The 13184-nt window shown below is 36.4% G+C and overlaps 1 protein-coding gene across 6 annotated transcripts in view; it reads right to left on the reverse strand.

The window, feature by feature from the left end:
* Positions 1-13184, reverse strand: part of MDFIC (MyoD family inhibitor domain containing) — a 114905-nt gene that overhangs the window by 68371 nt on the left and 33350 nt on the right. For all 6 annotated transcript variants that reach the window (XR_012052744.1, XR_012052748.1, XR_012052746.1 and 3 more), the window contains exon 4: positions 10604-10879. Coding sequence is in view for 1 of the 6 variants with exons in the window: in XM_002192535.7 (XP_002192571.2) it covers positions 10604-10879 (276 nt within the window). In the remaining 5 variants the exon portion in view is untranslated. The remainder of the gene's footprint in view (positions 1-10603; positions 10880-13184) is intronic.

Here is a 13184-nt window from a genome sequence, read left to right on the forward strand (position 1 = left end):
AAAGATAAAGAAGCCAAGAGTTCTAAGAAACCTTCACATTTGAGGAACTAAGGTTTTCGTATATCACATCTTTAAAATACAGCTTGAAGAAGCTAATACAACAACAAATGTTGTTGTACAAATTTTTTTTAATATACCACAATTAAACTTCGTGTGTATACATATTGTAAATGAGATGTCCAAAAAAATCTTGCCTGCTTCAGGCAGGGATATGTAAAATTGTAGGAAGAGGAATACACATTCACAGACATTATCATATGTTTCTATGACGGGCAAGTGTTGCCGTTGAGGCAGGACAGGAACTAAAGAACTCCAGTTCAGAAGGCTACATGATGTGAATCCTAGCTACGTTATTTCAAATACATCACTCTTTTATAGAGAGTATCGTGCAGACTAATTTTGTTGGTCTTAAAGTAAAAACATCTCAAGACCATTGGTGTGAAGTGAATGACGCATGGTGGCAGAACATATCTATAAACAATGTGAACAACAAGAGAGATAGAGAATTATTTACATTCTTTTCCAACTCTTTCCCAGGCTCTAGCCTGGTTAGAAACTCTCCTTTCTCTCCGACTGAACTGAAAACACCCATAGGCAAGGAACAGAGTTTGTAGGTTAAAAAACAGAGACTGCACCCAGAAAGCATTTTCTGGACCCACAAAAGAACATTTCCCTCCTAATCTGAAAAATCCACCTAAACAAGACTTACAATAAGAGGCCACATTGATTTAAAGGAACATATTTCAAAGGTAAAAGCTATGAAAAATGGTCCAAGACACAGTAAGAAATTTTGGCCATTAGTATTATTATGGAAACTCTGCAGGGGGACTTCTTTTCCATTTCTTCTTCAATGACTGAAACACTAAAAGGATTTATTTATCTCCTCTTTATATTTATTTCCTTCTCCCCAGATGGCAATCCTAATATTCGATTCAAAAAGTCTTTATATAACAATTTAACTTAACCTCCACAAACAATTAACAGAAAGTAGAGTTACCCTTTAGTGCGCTCTTCATTCTCGCAATGACTCATTTGTACAACAAATATAAACTTTGATCTACATTTCAAGGACAAACCTGAAATAATCATGCTTTTATGTTCTTCATGTTATTGACTTTTAATAGCTACCCAGGTAGCAATTATTTAACACATGACAAAGCATGCTGTTACCTAGTCCTACCTGACTTGGTGAATTCAGAATCATGACTCTAAAGGACTGTAATACAGTTGGATAAAATGGGTGGAAGAATAATTTCTTCCATGTGTGACCCCTATTTCTTGGCTTCTGATCTACAGATGCAATTATAGCAAAAAGATACAGTTACACTGTATTTTTGTAGTAATAACAAACTGCCCTGCCACACAAAACTCATCCTTCTCTAGTATCTACATTCCTAGAGCAACCTGTCAGTTCCACAGAAAATATTATACAGCTAAAACCAACTGTCGTTATGATAAGTAAATACAGCCCTGAAGGTGCCATACAAAGTTCACTTCAAAAGAGATGACCACAGGTTTTTCATTACCATGTTGGAGACCACTGCAATATATTTTGTTGCTTGCACAAGACACTCCAGTAATTTTTTCCTGCTTATTAGACCAAGGAGGCTATTTAAAATTACATATTAATCTAAACTCCAAAACTTATTAAGAATTACGAATAACATTAGATTAACATTAATTAGATGTTAAGATTAACATTAAGAATTAAGACTATATATAACACTTCACTCTTTAATCTTACCCCATCAAAATCTGATTTTTTTTTTTTCAGGGGATTGAGATCACTTTAATCCAACTAGAACTAAACATATTTTATGTATTTGTAAACTTGGTGATTTTAATGTCTGACAATGTGGTTTCTGGAAACTTTGCGTATATTCTAGTCTTTTGTAATAAGGAAATGATACAGTAATACCAGTAATAACACTGGTGCCAGCTTAAAATTATCTATTTCTTTAAGCTTCTTTGTTTGTTTGAGAATTAGAGGGTCTCATTCTTCTTTTCCAATTAGATATAGTAAAATAATCAAGAGTTAGGGGCACATCTTTATTGTGGACAGACCTCCATTAGTCTTGACATTCATGATGCACTACTGTTGATAGTAAGTTAAGTCTGAGGTTTAAGTTTCCATTAAACCAATTTTGCTCTCCACTGAAGATTTAAGTTTCATCACATCACACAGACAAATCATTAACGAAGATAAACTTTTTCTTAGGACTTCCACACAACACCCACACCAGCCTCAAATTTCCATTGTTTTTCAATTCTTATATTACACTTTTCTTTAATTGAGAAATGCTGCACTAGAGACTCTCACTACACAAAAGCGAACACTGTCTAGAGACTTATCTTAAATTATTCCTTCATTTTGTCTGGGATGAAAGTTAGATATGAAGTTAAAACGGTCATCCCATCTGACATTTTTAAAAATCAACATAAGGGAAGGTGTTTCTTCAGTCCTTTGGCACATCCCCAAAAGGCACAGATTTGTTAGGAAACTTCATCAAAACTGTTAAACAGTGCCAAGGCAAATAGAACCAAACCAATATGTTTCAAGTTTTTGCTGCTTTATATCATACACACACATCCAACCATGTGCTGATTTAACCAAAAACTGGATACAGTACATGTAACATGTACTTTAACTGGGTTTTCAGTGTTAACACAGACAAGATCCAGACAAGAAATAGGCCTAAAATCCCTTCAAATTGTTTACACATTTGTAAAAGCCCCAAAGGCTCCATTTCTAACTTACCTCAGTTATAGCAGCTACACTCATTTAAGGAATAGAAACAATATCAAAATTAAACTATTTAAATGTTTGTCCATGCCTTCAAACACTTGCATGTGCACACCTCTTTTTATTTCTTAAACTTCTGCATACAGATATTACCATGGTATCTAATTTCTTTCAGATACTGAAATATACATATATTTTATTTCAATTTACCTTGTATCATCTCCTTTTCATTTTAATGAAAAGGTGCAGCTCTACTTAAAAACCAGGTTTTGAGAACACTATCAACCATCACTTAGAAGAAAAACTATCAGCCATCAAAACTGTATAGGAAATGCAGAAGGTGAACTGAAAAATGCACAGAGAAGTGCATGTGCAGGCTGCTATGTCTTGCTTTTGTAATGTTTGACACTAACCTGTCACAAACTCACTCAAAAAGCTTTCATACCAAGCAGGCAGGTCACATATGATAAAAGTTTTTCATGTCTACAATGGTAAATAAGCTCACTCACAGGACGGTGACCTTGGTCAGCTTCTTACTGACTATATTCACCAAGTTGAGACCACTCAAAACGAATCTCCAGGCACTCTACTGTCTCACAGAGAGAATCAAAAAGGGCAAACCCACAATCAAAGTGACAGCTGAGGTCTTCAGCAGGGGTTTACTGCAGAGGGCCCCCGCAGAGCCTGAACAGAAGCCCCAGCAGGTGCTACAGGCGTCCCGCAGTCGGGCAGCGCGGGCTGGCAGCGGCTGGGATGAACACACAGCGCCAGCGGCTGAGAGCCCGCGGCTGGAGCGGCACAGCACCAGCCAGAAACCAGCCCAGCACAAGGCTCCTGAAGGGCTGCAGAGGAGGGGAGCAAAATTCCTGAGCAGCGGCACACACGCTGTCACCTCCCACCGCTCCTGCACCGGGCTCATGGGCAGCCTCTGCAACCCACCATCTATCTTTAGAGAAAAATCACTGCACCCAGGAAAATGTTCACAGGAAAATAAGAAAAGGCTGAAAGAACAAACTGACATGTTGTATGGAGTGTGGTTACTTCTAAGTGAGTGACATTTATTAAGACAGGAGAAAACATAGTTACAAAGCCTAGTATATGTGATATTTCACCATTAAAAAAAAAATAAATTATCATCTCTGTTGAACAAGAAAATTAAAATGTTGTCTGAACAGGCAAATCTCACTGAACACATGGAAATTTTCATCAAAGCTTATATTCTAAGCTCTCAATAAAGACATAACCTCAGGAGTAAAATGCTCCATTTCAAACATATAGATATACTAAGAAATTGCTGATTTACAATACCTAAGACTTCCCTAGAATATGAAGCCTTCATTGCCACTCCTCACCACTGCAAACACTGAGACAAGTTAGGTCTAGCTAGACTATGTCTTTATGCTGTTGAATAGATACTGTTGAAACACCCTTTTTCTGTTACAGACCCTGTTTTCCACTCAGTCCTGTTAAAAAACATGTAAATTACTTTTCAAGACTTCTGTGCAAAAAAAACCAAAAAAGTAAACTTAAAACACATCACTCTTCAAAATGCATTCTTAAAAAGCACACATTTGACAATATGATGTTATTTGCCCACTGCCTGATTGAAAACTGCATTCTGATACAATCTTGTCTAACAAAAACCCCTGTTTAGCACTTCATGCTCAAACACAAATCCACTTTGAACCAATTTCTAAAGCATAACAAATAAAATTTCAGCTAAAGTAGAGAGATTGCAGGATACTAAAAAGTAGCTGCCTAAATACTACTTAATGCTACACAATGGATTTCAGAAGTGTATGTATGTTTAAACAAAAAAGTCAGGTTGAGAGATGGCCAACAGATACTTCTGCAATGTTAGGCTATTGATACACACTCTTACTGAATTTCAGTAAATAATACCAGTCAAATGACTGAACAGTACATAAAAGAAAACTTATTACTGCTCTGGTGTCCCTCAAGAGGAAAAAACTCAATACAATCCTATAGCAAATCATGCACACTAAAGGAAAGCTTCCTGGAAACCATTTTTCCTATATAGAGTTATATAAACCAAAGTAAAATACTCCTACTTCAAATAGAAGTCTCCTAGCATGCTAAGACAACTACTCATTACTTTCCATTTATATGCACCTAGCAGCTCTTAAGACCCTGGCTTAACACAAAGGCTATTTGTTGGACTTGCTTCATCTTAGCAAGACAGTTAAGCCACCAGTATCACTTAGGATTTTCCAATAAGTTAATGTGGTCAGAAGCATGAGATAAGCGAGTTAAATAGCGTCCACCAACCCCATGCATTGATTCAAAATCTAGTATCGAAAGGGGGAGAGGGATGTCTCATTCAAATGTACCCTGAAATGCTGAATTTTAAACACTAGATTTTAAAAAAAAACACCTACACTTTCTTTCAGTGAAATAGTTCATCGCATCTCTAAGCTCAGCACCCCAAGAAGCACAGTCTAGAAAGTGTAGGAAGGTTGCTTCAGGCTTTGCTTCTGGGAAAGCAGAAATGGTAACTTCAATGTGGTGGCAAGTTGGCACTGGCTGTCCTTCCCCAGAGTGTCACCCCTGTGCTGCAGGCTTTTCTTGTCTAGCTCACTGCTCCATCTAGCCTTATTACACTTCCTAAAGACCTCTCCTGAAAGAACCCCATTGCCAAGAAGATGCCTTTAGTCCCTTTCTGATTTAGAGAGCCTGGGGAGGAAAGAATAGAGATCTCACTGTCCATATAGGAGGCAAGCTCATGATCTGTTCACCATTGTTTAACAATCTACTGTTTCCAAATGAATACAGCAATTGTGTATACTCAAAGCCTTTTGAGTGAAGTACCACATTAAAATAAAATTATCAAGTCACTGGAGTTGTGGGAATTTCCCTGCTAAACACAGTAACTTCTGAGGTCACAACAACTTGACCAGAAGCGAGAGCTTCATGTCAAAAACAAATTAAAACCTGTATTCCCTCTCTCCATCCTTAACTTTTCATAAATTATTGCTTTGATTAAAAAAATGCATAACATTAAGCTTCATAGGGACTTGGTAGGAAAACTTAGTTTGGTTTTTAGAAAATAATAAGCACCTACCTTAGACCCTCACTCCCTTAATTAGATTCCTCTTCCACCCTTTCCCTGCCCAACTTCTTTCCTTTCCTCGTCCAACTCTGCATGTCATTATTACTTGCCTTCCACTGCTCTGATAAACATATTTATGTATTCAGTTACTCATCTGTCTTCATTTCCTGACATCTAGATCTACTATTCTGCTGCCTCATTGATGTCTCCTTTAGACCGCCTCTCTTCTTTAAGTTTCTCTGGACAGGTCTGCATCTGAATCTGCATCAGAGCTCTGGATATTCTGCATCTGAACGCAGAAGCTAGACTGCATTCCTTTTTACTCATTTACACTTGCTTTTTCATGTTTCTGAGGTGTTTTTCTCCACTGCTCATAATAAAGGGGTGCAAAACAGTTAAAATTCTCTTTGCTAGTGGCCTACCAACCAGAATCTTGGAAGCACTGTGACACTTCTGGCATCAATAATTCAAAATATAATTAAAATTTCTTTGAGCTAAAAATTTTTTTATTCCCAATATTCACTGAAACCTATCCAGTCCCTTTGAAAAATCTTTAGAACTGAAACAGTGTTTAAAAACTGCTTTTAAAGAGTGACACTCCAACTATTTCATAATTCCTTTGGTTTTTTGTAGTGTAAGTTATGGAGCTGAGTAAGATTTCTTCAGGGATAATATGGATTAATAATAGATGTGGAGGAAAAGTAGAACTGGTGAGTGCACTCACAACCTCCTAAGTCTCACTGGATGTGAAAGTGTTTCTTACCAGCATATTCTGGAATGCTGATTTGGCCACATATACTACAGACTCATTTTAAAAAGTAGTTTTTAAAGCTTTTATACTACTGCTACCAAAATATCTGTTACATTTTAAGCATTCCCTACACAAATTCAGCTCCAAAAGTTTACAAGATGTGACCCACAGCACAAGTGGAGTTTTCAGCTGGAACAATTAATGAAAGAGTTCTTAATTGCAGTGGGTGAACTTTTTGAGGGTTGGCAGACTGGGAGGTTTCATAGCTTGTGTTAGGACTGCCTAGTACTTTGGAGACCAACAGGAGGAGCACCAACCTTCACAGGCAGATGTGCAAGCCAGGGTAAAGTAGTAGTGAACTTCATTTATCTTTCTAGTATATATACTGAAATCTGCAGTATATGAAGCAGCATGCTACATTTCAAATAAGCATGAGCCTGAATATGCTCCCGTGAAGGATGGGGGGCAAGCCCATGAAGTTTCCTGATTCTATCCTGCTTCAAGCCCTTCCAGGCTTTCTGTTCTGTCAACAGATACAATATTCTAGAGCAAAGTACCAGGTCTGGACAAACTTTGCATTACAACGAAGTGTGGTGCTCTAGAAATACTCACATCTTGTCTTTTAAGAAGAATCAAGAAGAATGTGGCTTTTGGGAAGGATAAAAATGAAAAATATTGTCTCTTTCCTATAATTTAAACTCAGCTTGACAGATAGAATTTTCGATTCTCTTTCTTCTGAGGACATAATCTATTCCTTTTCTCTGGCCACTTTCCTTCACTTATTTCCATTAATCTCCTGACTGACAACAGATCAAAACACTCAAGGAGGAAGACAAGGCAGACGAAGTAAAAATACAGGATGTGTATTTTCAGGTTTAAATAAACAAACAATGCTAGCAATTAGAGTATAAAATCCACGGTACTACATAAGGAATAGCAAAATTAAAGTGAATTGAAATATCTGAAAGTGTACAAGTTTACCTTATTTCTTTCTACTAAAACTTTCAGGATGCTATAGTAAACTAAGAAGCTGAGTTAATTCAGGTGATTTATTACTCACAGTACAAAATAAATATAGTTTGTCTCTTTCTCCATAAGACTATTTGAAAAACTGCCTGGAAGTTATATTATTACACTATACATATATGCGCCTGAATACAAATACACACCTTAAAGTAAATTCAAACTCAACAGCTCTTCACCAGTAACCAGTGGCTTATGAGATTAACATGGTACAAGTTAAAGCAAGGCCAAGTAGTTCAGCAATGTCACAAATAATTTTCAACAGCTTTGTATCTTTGCCATCTTCCTGGAAGCTGTGTCAATAGCCTCTACAGAAATTCATTGAATCAGAAGAGGCAACTGCTCAGAAAAACACCTTTTTGCCCAAAAATTATACAAAGAAGCTGCAGATGTTAGGTTCAAATTAAATTGTGTATACTATTTTGAAAGAAACTCTATGCAATCCTCAGTCACTGAACTTAATAATATACTCTTCTGGCTTAGTATAATTAGATTTATTTATTAAGCATATATATATACACACACACACACACACACACACATATATATATATATATATATATATATGCACATATTCCTGATTTAAATGCAATTACAGTCCTTTAAACAAGTAACTGGGAAAATTAGAAAATTATATCAGGTTTTTGTAATGCAGTCTTCCAGAAGTAGTCATAAGGTGTTAACATGACTTGTAGTAATAACACAATTATTTTTAAGCTGTCAATAAATCATTTTTCCTTTAAATAGTGAACTCCTCTTTGTGTTAATTTTATATACAGTAATATTACAGTTGATTGTTGCCAGACTTTCTGATTTTTCATCTTCTAAAACATTGGGATGATAGAATAAATGAAGTATATATTGATACTTCCTGAGAGGCAACAGCTTGATAAGAACACTACTTATAATGTATAGTTCTGTCATGTAGGTCCATAGGGTACCTTACTGAAAAGCTGAAGAAGCTGTCAGAAAGCTTGTACTTGTGTGCATGCAGATGTGTTTACACAAATACAAAACATGCCTGTCAGAGAACTGTAAAGAAAAATAAATTTCAAAACCAGAAAATCACTTTTAAAAACAAATATTCCCTTATGGGCATATTCCAATACACCAGACATACTTTAATCATTGCACGATAAAACCTGTGCTTTGCTCAGACTGAGTAACAGAAAACTTAGAGCTGCAGACATTTGCAGAATGGGGCAAGAGCATATATCCAAGTTCTTACATTCAAAAGGAGAATATTACAGTGCCAGATGTAGTGTTGACTTTATTTAACCTTAGCTTTTATGTGACTTGTGAAATTGCATGTGACAATAAGGGCTATCCTGTATTTCTGTGCTTTGAAAGAATGCAAGTTATACAATGTGACAACAGTATTTAATTATCTATATTCTAATCAGATATGCCTTTAAGGATAATGACATCGCTACTGCACATAAAAATACTGTATGATGGCAGTTTCAGGCAACTAACACAATTTGGTTGGATATTAAAATTAGACATTAGAATTTAAAGCTAAATCTGAAGATATTAATAATTTTCTCCTCAATCACTTAGTAATTTGACATAATTATATTCAGTCACTAAACAGAAAAAATCTCCAACAACTGTTTTTATTACAGGATAATTTTAGAAGAAAAAAGGGAATGTTTGCCATAATTAATTGTATAGAGGAATGAACAGGGCAGGCACTGCCTTCAAACAACAGTTTGGGGTTTTTTATCTTTGGAGATTGAATTACTTAAAATCCAGAGGCCTGCACTTTGTTTCAGTCGCATGAACAGATCTAGGATTCTTAAGATACAGTCTTTTCAAAGTGGACTAAGGAGAACCATATAAAGATATTTCATGTAACAGAAAAGGGAACACAGGAAGTATGAAGTTGTGATTTTGTAAAGAAATGTTAGAGTGCAACAAAAAAGTAACAGTAGATTCTTGAAGATAAACATGGAAATAAACAATAGCAAGGGGAACCAGCCCATGGAAGGGTCTGACTGAAGGTGTTCTTGATATTACTACACATATTCACTAAGTTTGACTAAAATAGTTGAAGGCAAAAGGAGTCACTCCACTGATATCAGTCAGCTTCATTCAGGCTGCTACATGCGGTCCTTCTGATCTTTTCATCTTTTCATCTAGGCTGAGAAACTTCCCCATTTCACTGAACACTACCATCTCCCATTTCTCTTAGAATCTGTTTCTGTCCCCTCCCTCTAGAGGTGTTTTTTTAACCAGTCACATCTATGCCTGCCTCAAACCAGTAAGATTTCTAGCATCTCTACACTCTTCTTGTTAAGGGCGGTAGCAGAGTCCATTGAGTATATATATTAGTGCTAATGGGAAGGCAGTGGACTGAGAAGCTCAGGAACTCTGGAACAATAAGTGTAAATGCAAGCAGTGAGAGCACGGAGACACAGCTAAACCAGAAGAGAAATTATTTACTTTTGCTTATTTAAGCTATGCAGAAGTATGAAGCTTTTTCGTGCACATTATCTACATCCCAAATATAGCATCAAATACATAGGTCTGAAGCACAGGTCATTCTTTTATTATCTAATGTTTAGACCTCACAGCTAGTCAGGATATTGGATAACAGATAATTTCATAAGCAAAGTCTACCCTCACGGAGATTGCCATTACTGGATTTAAATATTTACTATGCTTTGAACTAGTGGCACTTTAATGTTTTTTGGTTTTTTTCTTTCCTGGTGCATGTGTGACAATGTTGACAGGAGTTTCTATCAGTTCAGGATACTAAGTACAGAGACTAAAACATTATCAGATCATGCTGACCAAAGGTTTGAAAGCAAGAACTCTCCTATACCTTCCCTTTTCTTCAAATACTTAAAATTTTCCTTTGGGAAAGAAGCTTGTCTTTTATCTTAATAAGTTCTGTTTGCTTCTGGAGCATGAGTCACACTCTTCAATTATTTTCAGTTGATTGTATAATTTTTATTGTGGTTTGGTTGGTCTTTATTCAGTTTGGTTTTTTTAAATAAGAATATCAGCTTACCTTCTGGTGAAGTTCCTGGCTTTTGAGAAAACACAGAGCTTATTTTACTCTTCTTGCTGCTGTTGCTGTTGACAGACAAGGTGGACTGAATTTTTCTGTGCATTTTTTCTGAAACAGGAGATGAAAGCTTTCTGTTGTCTGCAGGCATATGCTTGACCCCGTTGTGAATTCCACTTCCATTACTCAGACCCACATGGCCATTTTGGATTTTGCCACTTTCTTCCTCACTCCTTTCCAGTGCTGAAGCACTTGGCTGAGGCAAACGTTGAGGCTGTGCTTAAAGTACAAGAAAGAAAGGGTTAATTTAAATTGCAAATTGATAACTGAATACTTTAGACTAGACTGGGAATGCAACTTTCCTTGCTCTTATTGATCTAAAGACAGACTGACAAGTTAACCATCCCCCATTAAGACAATAAAGCAAAAAATATCTCTAGATTAAAAATAATTATTAGGTATTCAAAAAGCACCTCACATCTGCATGAGGCCTAGATTGTTCATTTGACAATGCAAGGAAAGGCTTGCAAGGCTCTACGAACTACACAGAGAATAATGCAAGTAATTTGAAGCAAGGGAAAAAGTCAAGACTGGGAAGGAATGTAGTGAAACAGAGATAAACTTGTATTGAAGAAATCGAATAATGTGTGAAATACACCCAAATGAGAGAAAAAGTGTAGGAGTAAACAGGCAGACCTCATTAATGGGCTAAGATGCTAGCCTTTAGAAAATAACCTGACATGGTAGGGGTCCTCTGACACTCAAGCCACCCAGTATATTACAGAAGAACAGGAACATCCAGGCAACTAACAAGTTTTAGCTTAGATTAATAAAGATCACGGATTACTGAGAAGAACAAAACCAATGGAAATCCAGTTTTGTGGAAGAGGTAACCAGAAGGAACATGCATTCAAACACCACAGAGCTGGGGCAAGCCAGAGTCCCCCTCCCCTCTGTATTCTTCAACTCAGAATCACAGTTTTAGAAACGGCTGTAACGGGCCAGTAAGGGATTTAATGGAAACATTAAAATAGTCAAAGGGGAAAAAAAAAAACCCTGCCCAGGCAAGAATCTGCAGTGACCTGGCTAAGTCTCCAAAAGTACATGCTATAAAGTCATCTTAATGAGTAAGCATGAAACTTTTGTATTGAACTAATGTATCATAAAGGAGAAAATTTTAACAACATGGAAAAGGGATTTCCTATGTATTTTTAAATCAGTAACTAAAGAAAATATGCATAATTTTTAATGTAAAGCTTTGTAATAAAAAAAAGTGGTTTCAATGTAACAATTCTTATTTAGAAAAAAACCATGCAGATTTTGTGGGAGAAAACTAATTAAACTCTAAACACAGTAACACAACAAGGTTTCACAATCAAAAAGCATCAGCCCAATCATCTCTCCTAATCAAAACACTACTGCATCATGCTTGCAAATAAAGAGGTTTCCAGACATTACAATCTTCACCTATTTAAAAATGTTATGTCAAAGAAGAAGTTCATGTTCTATTAGATACCAAATGGACAAGGAATTAAGGCCAGAAGTAAGGCAGAACAGTGCTACAGTTCATTCTCTTTTCAAATTATTCATATCCATATTCTGATGATTTCACAGTATCAAGGTAAAAATACATATAGATAATTATAGGTAGCTTCTTCTAAAAGAAACTACTCCACTGATCACTTCAGGTACAAGTTAAAAAATTTTCCAACAAATACTACTGGGACAAACAGACCAACATGGACTCAGTTCTAAATTTGCCTAACAAACCCCCAATGCTTTCCTTTTATCCAGAAGACTAATACCATTCTCAGATTGTTTTCGCCACGATAATGAACTTTTCCATATTAAAATTCACACAAATCTTAAACTTCATGTTCTGGTCACACTCACAGGAAACAAAGGATTCCTTTTCATAATAGTTTAAATATGAACTGGTTCATGCTTTTCTTGCCACTTAATATTTTAGTCACTGCCACTAATGTTTGCAGGAGATAGCCTTGACTTCTCACATTTATCTAGGTCAGAGTAACCCTGCTTGACCCTACTTGACCAAAGCGATAATCTTCTGTTGCAGGAAAGAAAGAGAGGGCTAGAGGAAACATTCATGTTTTAGACTCCCTGAAGCTGTTACAGGGAATACAAAGATCAAAGACCATTCCCTTCCATTACCAGTAGTAACTGCTCAGAAACTTTCAAGCCAACAGAACAGGAGCACACTATCTGAGACCTAGAGAAGTAACTGTTACCCAAAGGCTTTTTTTATTGACAATACTGAAACTGCTTCTCCTTCAATTTTGCATTAGTGTTTGTAAAATCCATTAATAGAAGCATAAGCAAGGCACTTCACTTTGGAATTCAATTTGTGCTATTGATGCCTTGAGAGGCTACCTAGAACAGAGGTTAGACAGTGTTAAAGGAATACAGTAGGTGTTTATTGAAAAGCCTTCAAAGGATATACCTTGGGCAGTACCAGAGCCTGGTCGTGGCTCCACCCAAGATGGACAACAGGTCGCACCTTTTCACACTTTTACAAGTTTTGGTCCATTTTAGATATTGGGGTTAATTGCCCAATTACAGCTTC

The sequence above is a fragment of the Taeniopygia guttata genome, chromosome 1A (genome assembly GCF_048771995.1).
Source record: "Taeniopygia guttata chromosome 1A, bTaeGut7.mat, whole genome shotgun sequence".
Lineage (NCBI taxonomy): Eukaryota > Metazoa > Chordata > Aves > Passeriformes > Estrildidae > Taeniopygia > Taeniopygia guttata.